The sequence below is a fragment of the Littorina saxatilis genome, linkage group LG16 (genome assembly GCF_037325665.1).
Source record: "Littorina saxatilis isolate snail1 linkage group LG16, US_GU_Lsax_2.0, whole genome shotgun sequence".
Classification (NCBI taxonomy): domain Eukaryota; kingdom Metazoa; phylum Mollusca; class Gastropoda; order Littorinimorpha; family Littorinidae; genus Littorina; species Littorina saxatilis.
Window position 1 is genome coordinate 55,042,199 of NC_090260.1, and position 25,637 is coordinate 55,067,835.

General features: G+C 45.8%; 1 protein-coding gene across 1 annotated transcript in view; it reads left to right on the forward strand.

Moving 5' to 3' along the window:
• Window positions 1–25,637, forward strand: part of LOC138950076 (transient receptor potential cation channel subfamily M member 5-like) — a 173,067-nt gene that overhangs the window by 73,433 nt on the left and 73,997 nt on the right. Inside the window, exon 7 of the mRNA XM_070321854.1 lies at window positions 18,300–18,398. Within this exon, the coding sequence (XP_070177955.1) occupies window positions 18,300–18,398 (99 nt within the window). The remainder of the gene's footprint in view (window positions 1–18,299; window positions 18,399–25,637) is intronic.

Below are 25,637 nucleotides of genomic sequence, written 5' to 3' on the forward strand. Positions count from 1 at the left end.
TGAGGTAGGAGGCACTGAACACAGAACTTTCTCTATCTGGTGAGGTAGGAGGCACTGAACACAGAACTTTATCCCTGGTGAGGTAGGAGGCACTGAACACAGAACTTTCTCTATCTGGTGAGGTGGGAGGCACTGAACACAGAACTGTATTCATCTGGTGAGGTAGGAGGCACTGAACACAGAACTTTCTCTATCTGGTGAGGTGAGAGGCACTGAACACAGAACTTTCTCTATCTGGTGAGGTGGGAGGCACTGAACACAGAACTTTATCCATCTGGTGAGGTAGGAGGCACTGAACAAAGAAACTTTCTCCATCTGGTGAGGTAGGAGGCACTGAACACAGAACTGTATCCCTGGTGAGGTAGGAGGCACTGAACACAGAACTTTCTCTATCTGGTGAGGTGGGAGGCACTGAACACAGAACTTTATCCCTAGTGAGGTAGGAGGCACTGAACACAGAACTTTCTCTATCTGGTGAGGTGGGAGGCACTGAACACAGAACTTTATCCCTAGTGAGGTAGGAGGCACTGAACACAGAACTTTCTCTATCTGGTGAGGTAGGAGGCACTGAACACAGCACTTTATCCCTGGTGAGGTAGGAGGCACTGAACACAGAACTTTCTCTCTCTGGTGAGGTAGGAGGCACTGAGCACAGAACTTTCTCCATCTGGTGAGGTAGGAGGCACTGAACACAGAACTTTATCCATCTGGTGAGGTAGAAGGCACTGAACACAGAACTTTCTCTATCTGGTGAGGTAGGAGGCACTGAACACAGAACTTTCTCTATCTGGTGAGGTAGGAGGCACTGAACACAGAACTTTATCCCTGGTGAGGTAGGAGGCATTGAACACAGAATTGTCTTTATCTGGTGAGGTAGGAGGCACTGAACACAGAACTTTCTCTATCTGGTGAGGTGGGAGGCACTGAACACAGAACTTTATCCCTAGTGAGGTAGGAGGCACTGAACACAGAACTTTCTCTATCTGGTGAGGTGGGAGGCACTGAACACAGAACTTTATCCCTGGTGAGGTAGGAGGCACTGAACACAGAACTTTCTCTATCTGGTGAGGTAGGAGGCACTGAACACAGAACTTTATCCCTGGTGAGGTAGGAGGCACTGAACACAGAACCTTCTCTATCTGGTGAGGAAGGAGGCACTGAGCACAGAACTTTCTCCATCTGGTGAGGTAGGAGGCACTGAACACAGAACTTTCTCTATCTGGTGAGGTAGGAGGCACTCAACACAGAACTTTCTCTATCTGGTGAGGTAGGAGGCACTGAACACAGAACTTTATCCCTGGTGAGGTAGGAGGCACTGAATACAGAACTTTCTCTATCTGGTGAGGTAGGAGGCACTGAACACAGAACTTTATCCCTGGTGAGGTAGGAGGCATTGAACACAGAACTTTATCTGGTGAGGTAGGAGGCACTGAACACAGAACTTTATCCATCTGGTGAGGTAGGAGGCACTGAACACAGAACTTTCTCTATCTGGTGAGGTAGGAGGCACTGAACACAGAACGTTCTCTATCTGGTGAGGTAGGAGGCACTGAACACAGACCTTTCTCTATCTGGTGAGGTAGGAGGCACTGAACACAACTTTCTCTATCTGGTGAGGTAGGAGGCACTGAACACAGAACTTTATCCCTGGTGAGGTAGGAGGCACTGAACACAGAACTTTATCCATCTGGTGAGGTAGAAGGCACTGAACACAGAACTTTCTCTATCTGGTGAGGTAGGAGGCACTGAACACAGAACTTTCTCTATCTGGTGAGGTAGGAGGCACTGAACACAGAACTTTATCCATGGTGAGGTAGAAGGCACTGAACACAGAACTTTCTCTATCTGGTGAGGTAGGAGGCACTGAACACAGAACTTTATCCCTGGTGAGGTAGGAGGCACTGAATACAGAACTTTCTCTATCTGGTGAGGTAGGAGGCACTGAACACAGAACTTTCTCTATCTGGTGAGGTAGGAGGCACTGAACACAGAACTTTCTCTATCTGGTGAGGTAGGAGGCACTGAACAAAGAAACTTTCTCCATTTGGTGAGGTAGGAGGCACTGAAAACAGAACTTTCTCTATCTGGTGAGGTGGGAGGCACTGAACACAGAACTTGTTCCATCTGGTGAGGTAGGAGGCACTGAACACAGAAATTGCTCTATCTGGTGAGATAGGAGGCACTGAACACAGAACTTTATCCATCTGGTGAGGTAGGAGGCACTGAACACAGAACTTTCTCTATCTGGTGAGATAGGAGGCACTGAACACAGAACCTTATCCATCTAGTGAGATAGGAGGCACTGAACACAGAACTTTCTCTATCGGGTGAGGTAGGAGGCACTGAACACAGAACTTTCTCTATCTGGTGAGGTAGGAGGCACTGAACACAGAACTTTCTCTATCTGGTGAGGTAGGAGGCACTGAACACAACTTTCTCTATCTGGTGAGGTAGGAGGCACTGAACACAGAACTTTATCCTTGGTGAGGTAGGAGGCACTGAACACAAAACTTTCTCTATCTGGTGAGGTAGGAGGCACTGAACACAGAACTTTCTCTATCTGGTGAGGTAGGAGGCACTGAACACAGAACTTTCTCTATCTGGTGAGGTAGGAGGCACTGAACACAGAACCTTCTCTATCTGGTGAGGTAGGAGGCACTGAGCACAGAACTTTATCCATCTGGTGAGGTAGAAGGCACTGAACACAGAACTTTCTCTATCTGGTGAGGTAGGAGGCACTGAACACAGAACCTTCTCTATCTGGTGAGGTAGGAGGCACTGAGCACAGAACTTTATCCCTGGTGAGGTAGGAGGCACTGAACACAGAACTTTCTCTATCTGGTGAGGTAAAAAGCACTGAACACAGAACTTTCTCTATCTGGTGAGGTAGGAGGCACTGAACACAGAACTTTATCCATCGGGTGATTTAGGAGGCACTGAACACAAAACGTTATCCATCTGGTGAGGTAGGAGGCACTGAACACAGAACTTTATCCATCTGGTGAAGTAGGAGGCACTGAACACAGAACGTTATCCATCTGGTGAGGTAGGAGGCACTGAACACAGAACTTTATCCATCTGGTGAGGTAGGAGGCACTGAACAAAGAAACTTTCTCCATCTGGTGAGGTAGGAGGCACTGAGCACAGAACTTTCTCTATCTGGTGAGGTAGGAGGCACTAGACACAGAACTTTCTCTATCTGGTGAGGTGGGAGGCACTGAACACAGAACTTTCTCTATCTGGTGAGATAGGAGGCACTGAACACAGAACTTTATCCCTGGTGAGGTAAGAGGCACTGAACACAGAACTTTCTCTATCTGGTGAAGTAAGAGGCACTGAACACAGAACTTTATCCCTGGTGAGGTAGGAGGCACTGAACAAAGTAACTTTCTCCATCTGGTGAGGTAGGAGGCACTGAACACAGAACTTTCTCTTTCTGGTGAGGTAGGAGGCACTGAACACAGAACTTTCTCTATCTGGTCAGGTAGGAGGCACTGAACACAGAACTGTATCCCTGGTGAGGTAGGAGGCACTGAACACAGAACTTCCTCTATCTGGTGAGGTAAGAGGCACTGAACACAGAACTTTCTCTATCTGGTGAGGTAGGAGGCACTGAACACAGAATTTTCTCCATCTGGTGAGGTAGGAGGCACTGAACACAGAACTTTCTCTATCTGGTCAGGTAGGAGGCACTGAACACACAACTTTCTCTATCTGGTGAGGTAGGAGGCACTGAACACAGAACTTTATTCATCTGGTGAGGTAGGAGGCACTGAACACAGAACTTTATTCATCTGGTGAGGTAGGAGGCACTGAACACAGAACTTTCTCTATCTGGTGAGGTAGGAGGCACTGAACACAGAACTTTCTCTTTCTGGTGAGGTAGGAGGCACTGAACACAGAATTTTCTCCATCTGGTGAGGTAGGAGGCACTGAACACAGAACTTTCTCTATCTGGTGAGGTAGGAGGCACTGAACACAGAACTTTATCCCTGGTGAGGTAGGAGGCACTGAACACAGAACTTTCTCTATCTGGTGAGGTAGGAGGCACTGAACACAGAACTTTATTCATCTGGTGAGGTAGGAGGCACTGAACACAGAACTTTATTCATCTGGTGAGGTAGGAGGCACTGAACACAGAACTTTATTCATCTGGTGAGGTAGGAGGCACTGAACACAGAACTTTCTCTATCTGGTGAGGTAGGAGGCACTGAACACAGAACTTTCTCTATCTGGTGATGTAGGAGGCACTGAACACAGAACTTTCTCTATCTGGTGAGGTGGGAGGCACTGAACACAGAACTTTCTCTATCTGGTAAGGTGGGAGGCGCTGAACAAATAAACTTTCTCCATCTGGTGAGGTAGGAGGCACTGAACACAGAACTTTCTCTATCTGGTGAGGTAGGAGGCACTGAACACAGAACTTTATCCATCTGGTGACGTAGGAGACACTGAACAAAGAAACTTTCTCTATCTGGTGAGGTAGGAGGCACTGAACACAGAACTTTTTCCCTGGTGAGGTAGGAGGCACTGAACACAGAACTTGCTCTATCTGGTGAGGTAGGAGGCACTGAGCACAGAACTTTATCCATCTCGTGAGGTAGGAGGCACTGAACACAGAACTTTATCCCTGGTGAGGTAGGAGGCACTGAACACAGAACTTTCTCTATCTGGTGAGGTGGGAGGCACTGAACACAGAACTTTATCCCTGGTGAGGTGGGAGGCACTGAACACAGAACTTTATCCATCTGGTGAGGTAGGAGGCACTGAACACAGAACTTTATCCATCTGGTGAGGTAGGAGGCACTGAACACAGAACTTTCTCTATCTGGTGAGGTGGGAGGCACTGAACACAGAACTTTATCCCTGGTGAGGTGGGAGGCACTGAACACAGAACTTTATCCCTGGTGAGGTAGGATGCACTGAACACAGAACTTTCTCTATCTGGTGAGGTGGGAGGCACTGAACACAGAACTTTATCCATCTGGTGAGGTAGGAGGCACTGAACACAGAACTTTCTCTATCTGGTGAGGTGGGAGGCACTGAACACAGAACTTTATCCCTGGTGAGGTAGGAGGCACTGAACACAGAACTTTCTCTATCTGGTGAGGTGGGAGTCACTGAACACAGAACTTTATCCCTAGTGAGGTAGGAGGCACTGAACACAGAACTTTCTCTATCTGGTGAGGTGGGAGGCACTGAACACAGAACTTTATCCCTGGTGAGGTGGGAGGCACTGAACACAGAACTTTATCCCTGGTGAGGTAGGAGGCACTGAACACAGAACTTTCTCTATCTGGTGAGGTAGGAGGCACTGAACACAGAACTTTATCCCTGGTGAGGTAGGAGGCACTGAACACAGAACTTTCTCTATCTGGTGAGGTAGGAGGCACTGAGCACAGAACTTTCTCCATCTGGTGAGGTAGGAGGCACTGAACACAGAACTTTATCCATCTGGTGAGGTAGAAGGCACTGAACACAGAACTTTCTCTATCTGGTGAGGTAGGAGGCACTGAACACAGAACTTTCTCTATCTGGTGAGGTAGGAGGCACTGAACACAGAACTTTATCCCTGGTGAGGTAGGAGGCACTGAACACAGAACTTTCTCTATCTGGTGAGGTAGGAGGCACTGAACACAGAAATTTATCCCTGGTGAGGTAGGAGGCATTGAACACAGAATGTTCTCTATCTGGTGAGGTAGGAGGCACTGAACACAGAACTTTCTCTATCTGGTGAGGTGGGAGGCACTGAACACAGAACTTTATCCCTAGTGAGGTAGGAGGCACTGAACACAGAACTTTCTCTATCTGGTGAGGTAGGAGGCACTGAACACAGAACTTTATCCCTGGTGAGGTAGGAAGCACTGAACACAGAACTTTCTCTATCTGGTGAGGTAGGAGGCACTGAGCACAGAACTTTATCCCTGGTGAGGTAGGAGGCACTGAACACAGAACCTTCTCTATCTGGTGAGGTAGGAGGCACTGAGCACAGAACTTTATCCCTGGTGAGGTAGGAGGCACTGAACACAGAACTTTCTCTATCTGGTGAGGTGGGAGGCACTGAACACAGAACTTTATCCCTGGTGAGGTAAGAGGCACTGAACACAGAACTTTATCCATCTGGTGAGGTAGGAGGCACTGAACACAGAACTGTATTCATCTGGTGAGGTAGGAGGCACTGAACACAGAATTTTCTCTATCTGGTGAGGTGGGAGGCACTGAACACAGCACTTTATCCCTGGTGAGGTAGGAGGCACTGAACACAGAACTTTCTCTATCTGGTGAGGTGGGAGGCACTGAACACAGCACTTTATCCCTGGTGAGGTAGGAGGCACTGAACACAGAACTTTCTCTATCTGGTGAGGTGAGAGGCACTGAACACAGAACTTTCTCTATCTGGTGAGGTGGGAGGCACTGAACACAGAACTTTATCCATCTGGTGAGGTAGGAGGCACTGAACACAGAACTTTCTCTATCTGGTGAGGTGGGAGGCACTGAACACAGAACTTTATCCCTGGTGAGGTAGGAGGCACTGAACACAGAACTTTCTCTATCTGGTGAGGTGGGAGGCACTGAACACAGAACTTTATCCCTAGTGAGGTAGGAGGCACTGAACACAGAACTTTCTCTATCTGGTGAGGTGGGAGGCACTGAACACAGAACTTTATCCCTGGTGAGGTAGGAGGCACTGAACACAGAACTTTCTCTATCTGGTGAGGTAGGAGGCACTGAGCATAGAACTTTATCCCTGGTGAGGTAGGAGGCACTGAACACAGAACTGTCTCTCTCTGGTGAGGTAGGAGGCACTGAGCACAGAACTTTCTCCATCTGGTGAGGTAGGAGGCACTGAGCATATAACTTTATCCATCTGGTGAGGTAGAAGGCACTGAACACAGAACTTTCTCTATCTGGTGAGGTAGGAGGCACTGAACACAGAACGTTCTCTATCTGGTGAGGTAGGAGGCACTGAACACAGAATTTTATCCCTGGTGAGGTAGGAGGCATTGAACACAGAATTGTCTTTATCTGGTGAGGTAGGAGGCACTGAACACAGAACTTTCTCTATCTGGTGAGGTGGGAGGCACTGAACACATAACTTTATCCCTAGTGAGGTAGGAGGCACTGAACACAGAACTTTCTCTATCTGGTGAGGTGGGAGGCACTGAACACAGAACTTTATCCCTGGTGAGGTAGGAGGCACTGAACACAGAACTTTCTCTATCTGGTGAGGTAGGAGGCACTTAGCACAGAACTTTATCCCTGGTGAGGTAGGAGGCACTGAACACAGAACCTTCTCTATCTGGTGAGGTAGGAGGCACTGAGCACAGAACTTTCTCCATCTGGTGAGGTAGAAGGCACTGAACACAGAACGTTCTCTATCTGGTGAGGTAGGAGGCACTGAACACAGAACGTTCTCTATCTGGTGAGGTAGGAGGCACTGAACACAGAACTTTATCCCTGGTGAGGTAGGAGGCACTGAACACAGAACGTTCTCTATCTGGTGAGGTAGGAGGCACTGAACACAGAACTTTATCCCTGGTGAGGTAGGAGGCATTGAACACAGAACTTTATCTGGTGAGGTAGGAGGCACTGAACACAGAACTTTATCCATCTGGTGAGGTAGGAGGCACTGAACACAGAACTTTCTCTATCTGGTGAGGTAGGAGGCACTCAACACAGAACTTTCTCTATCTGGTGAGGTAGGAGGCACTGAACACAGACCTTTCTCTATCTGGTGAGGTAGGAGGCACTGAACACAACTTTCTCTATCTGGTGAGGTAGGAGGCACTGAACACAGAACTTTATCCCTGGTGAGGTAGGAGGCACTGAACACAGAACTTTATCCATCTGGTGAGGTAGAAGGCACTGAACACAGAACTTTCTCTATCTGGTGAGGTAGGAGGCACTGAACACAGAACTTTCTCTATCTGGTGAGGTAGGAGGCACTGAACACAGAACTTTATCCCTGGTGAGGTAGAAGGCACTGAACACAGAACTTTCTCTATCTGGTGAGGTAGGAGGCACTGAACACAGAACTTTATCCCTGGTGAGGTAGGAGGCACTGAACACAGAACTTTCTCTATCTGGTGAGGTAGGAGGCACTGAACACAGAACTTTCTCTATCTGGTGAGGTAGGAGGCACTGAACACGGAACTTTCTCTATCTGGTGAGGTAGGAGGCACTGAACAAAGAAACTTTCTCCATTTGGTGAGGTAGGAGGCACTGAAAACAGAACTTTCTCTATCTGGTTAGGTGGGAGGCACTGAACACAGAACTTGTTCCATCTGGTGAGGTAGGAGGCACTGAACACAGAAATTGCTCTATCTGGTGAGATAGGAGGCACTGAACACAGAACTTTATCCATCTGGTGAGGTAGGAGGCACTGAACACAGAACTTTCTCTATCTGGTGAGATAGGAGGCACTGAACACAGAACCTTATCCATCTAGTGAGATAGGAGGCACTGAACACAGAACTTTCTCTATCGGGTGAGGTAGGAGGCACTGAACACAGAACTTTATCCATCTGGTGAGGTAGGAGGCACTGAACACAGAACTTTCTCTATCTGGTGAGGTAGGAGGCACTGAACACAGAACTTTCTCTATCTGGTGAGGTAGGAGGCACTGAACACAGAACTTTCTCTATCTGGTGAGGTAGGAGGCACTAAACACAACTTTCTCTATCTGGTGAGGTAGGAGGCACTGAACACAGAACTTTATCCTTGGTGAGGTAGGAGGCACTGAACACAAAACTTTCTCTATCTGGTGAGGTAGGAGGCACTGAACACAGAACTTTCTCTATCTGGTGAGGTAGAAGGCACTGAACACAGAACTTTCTCTATCTTGTGAGGTAGGAGGCACTGAACACAGAACTTTCTCTATCTGGTGAGGTAGGAGGCACTGAACACAGAACTTTATCCATCTGGTGAGGTAGAAGGCACTGAACACAGAACTTTCTCTATCTGGTGAGGTAGGAGGCACTGAACACATAACTTTCTCTGTCTGGTGAGGTAGGAGGCACTGAACACATAACTTTATCCCTGGTGAGGTAGGAGGCACTGAACACAGAACTTTCTCTATCTGGTGAGGTAAAAAGCACTGAACACAGAACTTTCTCTATCTGGTGAGGTAGGAGGCACTGAACACAGAACTTTATCCATCGGGTGATTTAGGAGGCACTGAACACAAAACGTTATCCATCTGGTGAGGTAGGAGGCACTGAACACAGAACTTTATCCATCTGGTGAAGTAGGAGGCACTGAACACAGAACGTTATCCATCTGGTGAGGTATGAGGCACTGAACACAGAACTTTATCCATCTGGTGAGGTAGGAGGCACTGAACAAAGAAACTTTCTCCATCTGGTGAGGTAGGAGGCACTGAGCACAGAACTTTCTCTATCTGGTGAGGTAGGAGGCACTAGACACAGAACTTTCTCTATCTGGTGAGGTGGGAGGCACTGAACACAGAACTTTCTCTATCTGGTGAGATAGTAGGCACTGAACACAGAACTTTATCCCTGGTGAGGTAAGAGGCACTGAACACAGAACTTTCTCTATCTGGTGAAGTAAGAGGCACTGAACACAGAACTTTATCCCTGGTGAGGTAGGAGGCACTGAACAAAGTAACTTTCTCCATCTGGTGAGGTAGGAGGCACTGAACACAGAACTTTCTCTATCTGGTGAGGTAGGAGGCACTGAACACAGAACTTTCTCTATCTGGTCAGGTAGGATGCACTGAACACAGAACTGTATCCCTGGTGAGGTAGGAGGCACTGAACACAGAACTTCCTCTATCTGGTGAGGTAAGAGGCACTGAACACAGAACTTTCTCTATCTGGTGAGGCAGGAGGCACTGAACACAGAATTTTCTCCATCTGGTGAGGTAGGAGGCACTGAACACAGAACTTTCTCTATCTGGTCAGGTAGGAGGCACTGAACACACAACTTTCTCTATCTGGTCAGGTAGGAGGCACTGAACACAGAACTTTATTCATCTGGTGAGGTAGGAGGCACTGAACACAGAACTTTATTCATCTGGTGAGGTAGGAGGCACTGAACACAGAACTTTATTCATCTGGTGAGGTAGGAGGCACTGAACACAGAACTTTCTCTATCTGGTGAGGTAGGAGGCACTGAACACAGAACTTTCTCTATCTGGTGAGGTAGGAGGCACTGAACACAGAATTTTCTCCATCTGGTCAGGTAGGAGGCACTGAACACAGAACTGTATCCCTGGTGAGGTAGGAGGCACTGAACACAGAACTTTATCCATCGGGTGATTTAGGAGGCACTGAACACAAAACGTTATCCATCTGGTCAGGTAGGAGGCACTGAACACAGAACTGTATTCATCTGGTGAGGTAGGAGGCACTGAACACAGAACTTTATTCATCTGGTGAGGTAGGAGGCACTGAACACAGAACTTTCTCTATCTGGTGAGGTGGGAGGCACTGAACACAGAACTTTCTCTATCTGGTGAGATAGCAGGCACTGAACACAGAACTTTCTCTATCTGGTCAGGTAGGAGGCACTGAACACAGAACTTTATTCATCTGGTGAGGTAGGAGGCACTGAACACAGAACTTTATTCATCTGGTGAGGTAGGAGGCACTGAACACAGAACTTTATTCATCTGGTGAGGTAGGAGGCACTGAACACAGAACTTTCTCTATCTGGTGAGGTAGGAGGCACTGAACACAGAACTTTCTCTTTCTGGTGAGGTAGGAGGCACTGAACACAGAATTTTCTCCATCTGGTGAGGTAGGAGGCACTGAACACAGAACTTTCTCTATCTGGTCAGGTAGGAGGCACTGAACACAGAACTTTATCCCTGGTGAGGTAGGAGGCACTGAACACAGAACTTTCTCTATCTGGTCAGGTAGGAGGCACTGAACACAGAACTTTATTCATCTGGTGAGGTAGGAGGCACTGAACACAGAACTTTATTCATCTGGTGAGGTAGGAGGCACTGAACACAGAACTTTATTCATCTGGTGAGGTAGGAGGCACTGAACACAGAACTTTCTCTATCTGGTGAGGTAGGAGGCACTGAACACAGACTTTTCTCCATCTGGTGAGGTAGGAGGCACTGAACACAGAACTTTCTCTATCTGGTAAGGTGGGAGGCACTGAACACAGAACTTTCTCTATCTGGTAAGGTGGGAGGCGCTGAACAAATAAACTTTCTCCATCTGGTGAGGTAGGAGGCACTGAACACAGAACTTTCTCTATCTGGTGAGGTAGGAGGCACTGAACACAGAACTTTATCCATCTGGTGACGTAGGAGACACTGAACAAAGAAACTTTCTCTATCTAGTGAGGTAGGAGGCACTGAACACAGAACTTTTTCCCTGGTGAGGTAGGAGGCACTGAACACAGAACTTGCTCTATCTGGTGAGGTAGGAGGCACTGAGCACAGAACTTTATCCATCTCGTGAGGTAGGAGGCACTGAACACAGAACTTTATCCCTGGTGAGGTAGGAAGCACTGAACACAGAACTTTCTCTATCTGGTGAGGTGGGAGGCACTGAACACAGAACTTTATCCCTGGTGAGGTGGGAGGCACTGAACACAGAACTTTATCCATCTGGTGAGGTAGGAGGCACTGAACACATAACTTTATCCATCTGGTGAGGTAGGAGGCACTGAACACAGAACTTTCTCTATCTGGTGAGGTGGGAGGCACTGAACACAGCACTTTATCCCTGGTGAGGTGGGAGGCACTGAACACAGAACTTTATCCCTGGTGAGGTAGGAGGCACTGAACACAGAACTTTCTCTATCTGGTGAGGTGGGAGGCACTGAACACAGAACTTTATCCATCTGGTGAGGTAGGAGGCAGTGAACACAGAACTTTCTCTATCTGGTGAGGTGGAGGCACTGAACACAGAACTTTATCCCTGGTGAGGTAGGAGGCACTGAACACAGAACTTTCTCTATCTGGTGAGGTGGGAGGCACTGAACACAGAAATTTATCCCTAGTGAGGTAGGAGGCACTGAACACAGAACTTTCTCTATCTGGTGAGGTGGGAGGCACTGAACACAGAACTTTATCCCTGGTGAGGTGGGAGGCACTGAACACAGAACTTTATCCCTGGTAAGGTAGGAGGCACTGAACACAGAACTTTCTCTATCTGGTGAGGTAGGAGGCACTGAACACAGAACTTTATCCCTGGTGAGGTAGGAGGCACTGAACACAGAACTTTCTCTATCTGGTGAGGTAGGAGGCACTGAGCACAGAACTTTCTCCATCTGGTGAGGTAGGAGGCACTGAGCACATAACTTTATCCATCTGGTGAGGTAGAAGGCACTGAACACAGAACTTTCTCTATCTGGTGAGGTAGGAGGCACTGAACACAGAACTTTCTCTATCTGGTGAGTAGGAGGCACTGAACACAGAACTTTATCCCTGGTGAGGTAGGATGCACTGAACACAGAACTTTATCCATCTGGTGAGGTAGGAGGCACTGAACACAGAAATTTATCCCTGGTGAGGTAGGAGGCATTGAACACAGAATGTTCTCTATCTGGTGAGGTAGGAGGCACTGAACACAGAACTTTCTCTATCTGGTGAGGTGGGAGGCACTGAACACAGAACTTTATCCCTAGTGAGGTAGGAGGCACTGAACACAGAACTTTCTCTATCTGGTGAGGTAGGAGGCATTGAACACAGAACTTTATCCCTGGTGAGGTAGGAAGCACTGAACACAGAACTTTCTCTATCTGGTGAGGTAGGAGGCACTTAGCACAGAACTTTATCCCTGGTGAGGTAGGAGGCACTGAACACAGAACCTTCTCTATCTGGTGAGTAGGAGGCACTGAACACAGAACTTTATCCCTGGTGAGGTAGGATGCACTGAACACAGAACTTTCTCTATCTGGTGAGGTGGGAGGCACTGAACACAGAACTTTATCCCTGGTGAGGTAAGAGGCACTGAACACAGAACTTTATCCATCTGGTGAGGTAGGAGGCACTGAACACAGAACTGTATTCATCTGGTGAGGTAGGAGGCACTGAACACAGAACTTTCTCTATCTGGTGAGGTGGGAGGCATTGAACACAGCACTTTATCCCTGGTGAGGTAGGAGGCACTGAACACAGAACTTTCTCTATCTGGTGAGGTGGGAGGCACTGAACACAGCACTTTATCCCTGGTGAGGTAGGAGGCACTGAACACAGAACTTTCTCTATCTGGTGAGGTGAGAGGCACTGAACACAGAACTTTCTCTATCTGGTGAGGTGGGAGGCACTGAACACAGAACTTTATCCATCTGGTGAGGTAGGAGGCACTGAACACAGAACTTTCTCTATCTGGTGAGGTGGGAGGCACTGAACACAGAACTTTATCCCTGGTGAGGTAGGAGGCACTGAACACAGAACTTTCTCTATCTGGTGAGGTGGGAGGCACTGAACACAGAACTTTATCCCTAGTGAGGTAGGAGGCACTGAACACAGAACTTTCTCTATCTGGTGAGGTGGGAGGCACTGAACACAGAACTTTATCCCTGGTGAGGTAGGAGGCACTGAACACAGAACTTTCTCTATCTGGTGAGGTAGGAGGCACTGAGCATAGAACTTTATCCCTGGTGAGGTAGGAGGCACTGAACACAGAACTGTCTCTCTCTGGTGAGGTAGGAGGCACTGAGCACAGAACTTTCTCCATCTGGTGAGGTAGGAGGCACTGAGCATATAACTTTATCCATCTGGTGAGGTAGAAGGCACTGAACACAGAACTTTCTCTATCTGGTGAGGTAGGAGGCACTGAACACAGAACGTTCTCTATCTGGTGAGGTAGGAGGCACTGAACACAGAATTTTATCCCTGGTGGGGTAGGAGGCATTGAACACAGAATTGTCTTTATCTGGTGAGGTAGGAGGCACTGAACACAGAACTTTCTCTATCTGGTGAGGTGGGAGGCACTGAACACATAACTTTATCCCTAGTGAGGTAGGAGGCACTGAACACAGAACTTTCTCTATCTGGTGAGGTGGGAGGCACTGAACACAGAACTTTATCCCTGGTGAGGTAGGAGGCACTGAACACAGAACTTTCTCTATCTGGTGAGGTAGGAGGCACTTAGCACAGAACTTTATCCCTGGTGAGGTAGGAGGCACTGAACACAGAACCTTCTCTATCTGGTGAGGTAGGAGGCACTGAGCACAGAACTTTCTCCATCTGGTGAGGTAGAAGGCACTGAACACAGAACGTTCTCTATCTGGTGAGGTAGGAGGCACTGAACACAGAACGTTCTCTATCTGGTGAGGTAGGAGGCACTGAACACAGAACTTTATCCCTGGTGAGGTAGGAGGCACTGAACACAGAACTTTCTCTATCTGGTGAGGTAGGAGGCACTGAACACAGAACTTTATCCCTGGTGAGGTAGGAGGCATTGAACACAGAACTTTATCTGGTGAGGTAGGAGGCACTGAACACAGAACTTTATCCATCTGGTGAGGTAGGAGGCACTGAACACAGAACTTTCTCTATCTGGTGAGGTAGGAGGCACTCAACACAGAACTTTCTCTATCTGGTGAGGTAGGAGGCACTGAACACAGACCTTTCTCTATCTGGTGAGGTAGGAGGCACTGAACACAACTTTCTCTATCTGGTGAGGTAGGAGGCACTGAACACAGAACTTTATCCCTGGTGAGGTAGGAGGCACTGAACACAGAACTTTATCCATCTGGTGAGGTAGAAGGCACTGAACACAGAACTTTCTCTATCTGGTGAGGTAGGAGGCACTGAACACAGAACTTTCTCTATCTGGTGAGGTAGGAGGCACTGAACACAGAACTTTATCCCTGGTGAGGTAGAAGGCACTGAACACAGAACTTTCTCTATCTGGTGAGGTAGGAGGCACTGAACACAGAACTTTATCCCTGGTGAGGTAGGAGGCACTGAACACAGAACTTTCTCTATCTGGTGAGGTAGGAGGCACTGAACACAGAACTTTCTCTATCTGGTGAGGTAGGAGGCACTGAACACGGAACTTTCTCTATCTGGTGAGGTAGGAGGCACTGAACAAAGAAACTTTCTCCATTTGGTGAGGTAGGAGGCACTGAAAACAGAACTTTCTCTATCTGGTGAGGTGGGAGGCACTGAACACAGAACTTGTTCCATCTGGTGAGGTAGGAGGCACTGAACACAGAAATTTCTCTATCTGGTGAGATAGGAGGCACTGAACACAGAACTTTATCCATCTGGTGAGGTAGGAGGCACTGAACACAGAACTTTCTCTATCTGGTGAGATAGGAGGCACTGAACACAGAACCTTATCCATCTAGTGAGATAGGAGGCACTGAACACAGAACTTTCTCTATCGGGTGAGGTAGGAGGCACTGAACACAGAACTTTATCCATCTGGTGAGGTAGGAGGCACTGAACACAGAACTTTCTCTATCTGGTGAGGTAGGAGGCACTGAACACAGAACTTTCTCTATCTGGTGAGGTAGGAGGCACTGAACACAGAACTTTCTCTATCTGGTGAGGTAGGAGGCACTAAACACAACTTTCTCTATCTGGTGAGGTAGGAGGCACTGAACACAGAACTTTATCCTTGGTGAGGTAGGAGGCACTGAACACAGAACTTTCTCTATCTGGTGAGGTAGGAGGCACTGAACACAGAACTTTATCCATCTGGTGAGGTAGAAGGCACTGAACACAGAACTTTCTCTATCTTGTGAGGTAGGAGGCACTGAACACAGAACTTTCTCTATCTGGTGAGGTAGGAGGCACTGAACACAGAACTTTATCCATCTGGTGAGGTAGAAGGCACTGAACACAGAACTTTCTCTATCTGGTGAGGTAGGAGGCACTGAACACATAACTTTCTCTGTCTGGTGAGGTAGGAGGCACTGAACACAGAACTTTCTCTATCTGGTGAGATAGGAGGCACTGAACACAGAACTTTCTCTATCTGGTGAGGTAAAAAGCACTGAACACAGAACTTTCTCTATCTGGTGAGGTAGGAGGCACTGAACACAGAACTTTATCCATCGGGTGATTTAGGAGGCACTGAACACAAAACGTTATCCATCTGGTGAGGTAGGAGGCACTGAACACAGAACTTTATCCATCTGGTGAAGTAGGAGGCACTGAACACAGAACTTTATCCCTGGTGAGGTAAGAGGCACTGAACACAGAACTTTATCCATCTGGTGAGGTAGGAGGCACTGAACAAAGAAACTTTCTCCATCTGGTGAGGTAGGAGGCACTGAGCACAGAACTTTCTCTATCTGGTGAGGTAGGAGGCACTAGACACAGAACTTTCTCTATCTGGTGAGGTGGGAGGCACTGAACACAGAACTTTCTCTATCTGGTGAGATAGTAGGCACTGAACACAGAACTTTATCCCTGGTGAGGTAAGAGGCACTGAACACAGAACTTTCTCTATCTGGTGAAGTAAGAGGCACTGAACACAGAACTTTATCCCTGGTGAGGTAGGAGGCACTGAACAAAGTAACTTTCTCCATCTGGTGAGGTAGGAGGCACTGAACACAGAACTTTCTCTATCTGGTGAGGTAGGAGGCACTGAACACAGAACTTTCTCTATCTGGTCAGGTAGGAGGCACTGAACACAGAACTGTATCCCTGGTGAGGTAGGAGGCACTGAACACAGAACTTCCTCTATCTGGTGAGGTAAGATGCACTGAACACAGAACTTTCTCTATCTGGTGAGGTGGGAGGCACTGAACACAGAATTTTCTCCATCTGGTGAGGTAGGAGGCACTGAACACAGAACTTTCTCTATCTGGTCAGGTAGGAGGCACTGAACACACAACTTTCTCTATCTGGTCAGGTAGGAGGCACTGAACACAGAACTTTATTCATCTGGTGAGGTAGGAGGCACTGAACACAGAACTTTATTCATCTGGTGAGGTAGGAGGCACTGAACACAGAACTTTATTCATCTGGTGAGGTAGGAGGCACTGAACACAGAACTTTCTCTATCTGGTGAGGTAGGAGGCACTGAACACAGAACTTTCTCTTTCTGGTGAGGTAGGAGGCACTGAACACAGAATTTTCTCCATCTGGTGAGGTAGGAGGCACTGAACACAGAACTTTCTCTATCTGGTCAGGTAGGAGGCACTGAACACAGAACTTGATCCATCGGGTGATTTAGGAGGCACTGAACACAAAACGTTATCCATCTGGTCAGGTAGGAGGCACTGAACACAGAACTGTATTCATCTGGTGAGGTAGGAGGCACTGAACACAGAACTTTATTCATCTGGTGAGGTAGGAGGCACTGAACACAGAACTTTATTCATCTGGTGAGGTAGGAGGCACTGAACACAGAACTTTCTCTATCTGGTCAGGTAGGAGGCACTGAACACACAACTTTCTCTATCTGGTCAGGTAGGAGGCACTGAACACAGAACTTTATTCATCTGGTGAGGTAGGAGGCACTGAACACAGAACTTTATTCATCTGGTGAGGTAGGAGGCACTGAACACAGAACTTTATTCATCTGGTGAGGTAGGAGGCACTGAACACAGAACTTTCTCTATCTGGTGAGGTAGGAGGCACTGAACACAGAACTTTCTCTTTCTGGTGAGGTAGGAGGCACTGAACACAGAATTTTCTCCATCTGGTGAGGTAGGAGGCACTGAACACAGAACTTTCTCTATCTGGTCAGGTAGGAGGCACTGAACACAGAACTTTATCCCTGGTGAGGTAGGAGGCACTGAACACAGAACTTTCTCTATCTGGTCAGGTAGGAGGCACTGAACACAGAACTTTATTCATCTGGTGAGGTAGGAGGCACTGAACACAGAACTTTATTCATCTGGTGAGGTAGGAGGCACTGAACACAGAACTTTATTCATCTGGTGAGGTAGGAGGCACTGAACACAGAACTTTCTCTATCTGGTGAGGTAGGAGGCACTGAACACAGACTTTTCTCCATCTGGTGAGGTAGGAGGCACTGAACACAGAACTTTCTCTATCTGGTCAGGTAGGAGGCACTGAACACAGAACTTTCTCTATCTTGTGAGGTAAGAGGCACTGAACACAGAACTTTCTCTATCTGGTGAGGTAGGAGGCACTGAACACAGAACTTTATTCATCTGGTGAGGTAGGAGGCACTGAACACAGAACTTTCTCTATCTGGTGAGGTAGGAGGCACTGAACACAGAACTTTCTCTATCTGGTGAGGTAGGATGCACTGAACACAGAATTTTCTCCATCTGGTGAGTTAGGAGGCATACTGCTGTCTGGTTGATGGTCGCCACGATGCCCAGCTCATATTGCTGTGTTGTGCATATAACCAAAAAGCTGATATTGCCGTGTTGTGCAGATAACCAAGAAGCTCAGATTGACGTGTTGCTGAGAACGATGAAAGTCCAGCAGAAACTTGTCCACGTACCTGAACACACGTATTCTCCGAGTGTAGTAGGTGAGTGAATTAGTGTAATTAAACACACACACACACACACACACACACACACACACACACACACACACACACACACACACGCTCACACATACACACATACACATATACACACATACGCACGCACGCACAGAGCAACGTACTTACACACATTGCTGTGGCCGCTACGAAGAGAGAGGGAGGCCATTTTTCTTTGTTAGATGAAGTCAGATTCATAATGTCTTGCCACTAAATATGACGTTCTGCGATCTAAGAGTAGGCGAGAAGAGCGTTAAAGTGAAAAAAGTTTCAAAACCTGCTATCTTTTCACCAACATTCTTCATTGCAGGGCCGGACTAGGGGGGAGGGGGGAGGGGTTACAGGGGTTGCGCACCCCCCCCCCCCCCGGCTTAAGCATGTACCTCCCAAACGCTTTTTCTTTTTTTTCTTTTTTTTTTGGTGGGGGGTTGCATCTGGATCATCATGAAATCCGAGAAGAAATCGCACCTCGAGCTAAGTATAGAAATCTTTCGAAAGACATTTTGTCTTCAACGATTTTTGTGATGAAAAGTATAAGTCCTTTCAATCTCAATTCTTCTTCATTGCCTATACAGCTTGCTGTCGAATTTACCTTTTTCATTCAAGGAGAGGCTTCCTTTCCCTCCAGAAACATCAAAAAACGTTCAGCTTCAAGAGGGCTTCGTCCCCTTGCAACCACCACCAAGGGGGCTTCGCCCCCTGGACCCCCATCTCTACCCCCCCCCCCCCCCTAGTACTTACCTAGTCCGGCGCTGCATTGTGAGCGTTATTCCCACGCAAACACAATAAAACTATTATTTTTCTTTTTTTCAGAAAATGATAACAAATAGACGAATGTTCATTTTATAGATCTTTTTCCCAAAAATACAGAAAGTGGTTATTTAACGGTTTTCTGAATATTAAGCCAGCTTTTCTGCCAAACACAACAACATTGTATACATTGTATACAGAATACATTAATATCACCTTTGTGATTCAAAAATCGAATTTTGAATTTAAGGGAATTGTTAAGGTACCAAACTTAAACGCAATCCCATACTCCGGACCGAGTCAAAGATCATGTAATGAAAATGTCTAAAAAATTTACGAAAAACTGAAGCCGTGAGAGTGCCGCCTCAACTTTTGCAAACGGTCAAATTAATATGACGTCATCAAATAGCCCTATTTAAAATCGGTGGAAATTTTTTTAAAGCAAATGCTTTCAAAAATGTCTGTACCAAGTTTCATCACAATCGGTCCGGTAGTTTTTGAGAAATGCTTTTCACAGACAGACACACAGACAGACCCGCACACATACATCGGGAGACAAACCTCACTCTCCGCACTTGTCAAGACATTCAGTCGTTACTTGACATTTGAGGATATTTCTTACATTATGCCTGTTTGCAAATGACTTACAAAAAAAGACAAACGTTGAAAAGCTATGTCGTCTGCATCGAACACCACACACTTGGGTTGTGATAGGCCTACTGACAGCGTCGAGAAATGAAGATTGTACACAATGAAGAGAACTCCTAATCACTGAGGCACTCACTTTCTGTGTCGTTTTCCATTCGTGCTGTAAGATCGGTTTTTCTACTTGACACCAGGTCCACCGTATTCTTACACAAGATGTTAACGTAGCGAATCAGACTTAAACTTCGACTCAACTCAACTCTCAACTCAAATTTTATTGGCTTCAATTTTCAAAGAAGAATTTGTCTTGCGCTTGGGAGAAAGTAAGAGTATAACATATAAAAACAGCATTCATATCACATTTCATGTATCACACACAGTAATCACTAGTATAAGCCTACAATTATCACATTTGTACCTGTATCATACATGCAAATAAATAGTATCACATTTCCACGTATCACACACAATATATACATTACATAACATACAGCAAGCTTCCATCTCCCGCGCCCCCCCCCCTCCCACACATACATATCCTCGCACGTGCGTCGACTCCATACAAATGACATCATCAGTCCATTAACTAAAATGCACAATGACTAGTAGTGGGTACATGATACTTAATACGTGCTCAACTAGACCTGCTAACTAAAATAATAACAGAAACAAAAACAAGGACTGGGCACAACATTTACACGTGTGTGACCTACTTACATCAGGTGCCTGTGATCTATAAATAACAATGATTGCGTTTAAAGTAAAACATGAGTAATGCCGATGTTTACTAACAATGAATACATAACAACTAAGATAAGAATGTAAGTGCTTTCATAATATGATTATTTTATAAAACACAGTGGGGCCACACAATCTCGTTGTTTCCCTGAAGAGAGTGACCTTGGCATTGGTGACGTCAAATGTACAAATTACTTTTTGTTGTTCAATATATGTCATGCTTAACTGATGTTTTGTTTCTCCAGATTGTTATGGCGTCACATTAATTGTGGTTTATGCCCATTTTGAAATTTAAGCTGAGAAATATGCAGTGAAATAGAGGTACTATATTAAAACGCGGCGTTACTTACCGAACACCACTTCTTGAGGCCCTGCATGGGATGTAAAGACCCTGCATTGCATTGTATTGTATTGTGTTGAAGGGTACCGTGTTATATTGCATTGTATTGCATTGTGTTGCATGGTACCGCATTATATTGCATTGTATTGCATTGTGTTGCATGGTACCACATTATATTGCATTGTATTGGATTGTGTTGCATGGTACCACATTATATTGCATTGTATTGGATTGTGTTGCATAGTACCGTGTTATATTGCATTGTATTGCATTGTGTTGCATGGTACGACATTATATTGCATTATATTGGATTGTGTTGCATAGTACCACATTATATTGGATTGTATTGTATTGTGTTGCATGGTACCACATTGTATTGGATTGTATTGGATTGTGTTGCATGGTACCACATTGTATTGGATTGTATTGGATTGTGTTGCATAGTACCACATTGTATTGCATTGTATTGGATTGTGTTGCATGGTACCACATTATATTGCATTGTATTGGATTGTGTCGCATAGTACCACATTGTATTGGATCGTATTACATTGTGTTGCATGGTAACACATTATATTGGATTGTATTGGATTGTGTTGCATAGTGAACTGCTCTCGCGCCGGGAGGCTGCGTTGACTAGTCTCTCCCTTGTTTGTGCTGTTTTCGTCGATATTTGTGACTTTCTTGGACGGATTTTTGTACGAGTGTGTTCGTCATGATGTGGGCCATCTTTTGGTCAGCGTTCCTCACTATGCTGCCTCCACGTTTCCAGCAAATTTGGACATTTACCGTCGTCGCTCTGGTCAGTAACTTGCTTTGCCAGTCGACTTTTCGCCACCAAACCGAGCCTCCATTTTCTCCTGTTATTTCTCCCCACGGGTTTCCCAGGCGCAGCGTGTCACAACTCCGCCAGGCTCACGGTTTTCACGCAGATCCACGCGCCGTGCACGACAATTTTCCAGAAATTGAACCTGTGAAGTTGTCGACACCCTACACACGCGAACAGCTTCTATCTGCACAATCTGCTAAGCTTGACCCTGAGTTAACCTCGCGATTACGTGAATTACGGATCGGCGTACATCTTCCTAAAAAGCGTGGCTGCCGAGGGGGAATAAAAAAGCAAAGGAAAATCCTGGTGCTGACGTCATCAGGAAAACACACAGAAGAAGAGCACAAAAAAGAAAGTAGACGTCATACTGTCCTACCTCTTTCCGCCCCAGCTCTCAATCGTACTGACGACATCCATGCTCCTTTCCTCCCTCACTCGTCTTACCATACGCGCCATTCAACTGTAAATCACGGCAATCTTGTCCGTGTGCCTTGCAACATAAAGCAATCTGAAAATCTTTCTGTCTGTGTTTTTAACGCTCAGTCAGCAGCAAATAAAGAGACCAGCGCCCCAATCAACGCTTTTATAATGGACAACGACACGGATATATTTTGCATTACTGAATCGTGGCTCCCCCATAAAGGAGCTAACGCTAAGATCAAGGACTTAACACCCCCCGGCTACAAAACGCTGCCTTACTCTCGGGAAGGTTTAAGTCCTACCTCACAGACCGCTCTCAGATAGTCTCCATTGACGGCTTCCAATCTGCTCCATCCCCGTTGACTGTCGGTGTCCCCCAAGGATCTGTACTTGGCCCGGTGCTATTCATCATGTACACGAAACCAATATCTAATGTCATCTCTCGCCACTCTGTTTCCTATGAAAGCTTTGCTGATGACACTCAGTTACAAAAATCTGGCCCTATTACTGACCTCCCCAACACAATCGAGACAACTAAGAACTGCATCTCTGACTTGAAATTGTGGATGACCGAAAATAAATTGAAACTTAATGACGACAAGACCGAGATCATGCTAGTTGTACCCCCTTCTCTTAAAAAAGAACCATCCCTTCCTGCCCAAATCTCTATAGCTGGAACTGATATTCAGTTGGCTTCTCAAGTACGAAACCTCGGTGTCATCTTCGACGAAACTCTCTGTTTCAAACAACAAGTCTCCACTGTCTGTAGAAATGCCTACTATGAACTGAGAAAAATTAGCTCCATCCGCCACTGCCTTTCTTCCGATGCTACAAAAACCCTCATTTGCTCTCTCGTTCTTTCAAGGCTAGATTACGGAAATGCCCTTCTTTCTGGTTCATTTGACTATCTCATTGAAAAACTGCAGAAAGTACAGAACAACTCCGCTAGATTAATCACAAAGACCCCTAAAAGACACCACATCACACCTGTTTTGAGATCCCTTCACTGGCTGCCTGTAAGAAGTCGTATTCAATACAAAATTGCATGCATTTGTTTCTCTTTCTTTCATGGTACAGGACCTGCTTATCTCTCTGAGATGTTATCAAAATATTCAAACCTCTCCTCTCTTCGCTCTGCAACAGATACCAATGTACTTAGTAAACCAAAAAGAAACAGAAAATCAACTAACTATGGATTTGAGAGATCCTTCAAGTACCAGGGACCTCTTGTCTGGGAGAAAATCCCCCGGAGCATTAGGGATTCCCAGTCACCATCTGCCTTTAGAACAGCCCTCAAAACACACATGTTTAAGTTAGACCTCTGAAGGAGATCCCATGATCGGTGAGTCATCGGCGCTGCCACGTGTATTATCTACTAAAGTGTGGCGTTCATGAGGATGTGTATGTGCCTGTGTGTGTTGTACTAGAATAACGTATGCGTACATGGAATGACATTGCGGGTTACCTGAACATTGACAATGACGAAAGAAAGATTGTGTGTGTGTGTGCGTGCGCGCGCGCGCGCGCGTGTGTGTGTGTGTGTGCGCGTGTGTGTGCGTGCGTGTGTGGGTGTGTGTGACCATGTTTGAATTTATTCGGATTTAGTTCTCTTTCCTTGTTTGTATTATGATTGTGTAAGCGTAAAGCGCTCTGGGCTCGTCACCACGAGGTTTACGCGCTATATAAGTAATCGTTATTATTATTATTATAGTACTACATTATATTGCATTGTATTGGATTGTGTTGCATGGTACCACATTATATTGCATTGTATTGGATTGTGTCGCATAGTACCACATTGTATTGGATTGTATTACATTGTGTTGCATGGTAACACATTATATTGGATTGTATTGGATTGTGTTGCATAGTACCACATTATATTGCATTGTATTGGATTGTGTTGCATGGTACGACATTACATTGCATTGTATTGGATTGTGTTGCATGGTACCACATTATATTGCATTGTATTGGATTGTGTTGCATGGTACCACATTATATTGCATTGTATTGGATTGTGTTGCATGGTACCACATTATAGTGCATTGTATTGGATTGGGTTGCATGGTACCACATTATATTGCATTGTATTGGATTGTGTTGCATGGTACCACATTATATTGGATTGTATTGGATTGTGTTGCATGGTACGACATTATATTGCATTGTATTGTGTTGCATGGTACCACATTATATTGCATTGTATTGTATTGTTTTGCATGGTACCACATTATATTGGATTGTATTGGATTGTGTTGCATGGTACGACATTATATTGCATTGTATTGGATTGTGTTGCATGGTACCACATTATATTGCATTGTATTGGATTGTGTTGCATGGTACCGCATTATATTGCATTGTATTGCATTGTGTTGCATGGCACCACATTACATTGCATTGTATTGGATTGTGTTGCATGGTACGACATTATATTGCATTGTATTGTGTTGCATGGTACAACATAATATTGCATTGTATTGTATTGCATGGTACCACATTATATTGGATTGTATTGGATTGTGTTGCATGGTACGACATTATATTGCATTGTATTGTATTGTGTTGCATGGTACCACATTATATTGCATTGTATTGTATTGTGTTGCATGGTACCACATTATATTGGATTGTATTGCATTGTGTTGCATGGTACGACATTATATTGCATTGTATTGTATTGTGTTGAAGGGTACCGTGTTATATTGCATTGTATTGCATTGTGTTGCATGGTACCGCATTATATTGCACTGCACTGTGATGTATTACAGTATCTTGGATTGGAATTGGATTGAATTGGACTAGATTGCATTAGACAAGATTGGATCAGGCAATATTAAATTGTATTGTATTGTATTGTTTTGTTTTGTGTTGGGCTGTTTTCAGAGAACGACAAGCTACAGCTGGACTACTTCATTGACTTGTATTGTATTGTATTGTACTGTTTTCAGAGAACGACAAGCTACAGCTGGACTTCTTCATTGACTTGTATTGTATTGTACTGTTTTCAGAGAACGACAAGCTACAGCTAGACTACTTCATTGACTTGTATTCAAAAATTTTAGTAATACATTTTCATTTGATTAATACCCAACTCACATATAGCAATTAACCCTGGTTCAGTGCTGGTAACGCTGTACGCGTCCCCTTGGTAACAAGGAAGACGCCTCTAAAAAAGAGTGACCGAGACCCGTAAGGGTGTCTAGGCCAGCCTGGAAACGAGGCTGCCTTCCGTATGCGCGCGCATACGCCGCCATATGCATCATTCTAAAACGAAGCCCAACTCGCTTCTTTTTTAGACATATACAACCCCACAGCGGGGAGGCGGGAGGGAATAAACGATGTGAGTTGGGTAAGTATATTAATCAAATGAAAATTTATTACTAAAATTTTGATTAAATTACATATCTTACCCAACTCACATATAGCAGATTGCTACTATAGGTGGCGGGTATATAGTGAAATCATGAAATTAGGACCTGTTCCGAGGCTACCATAA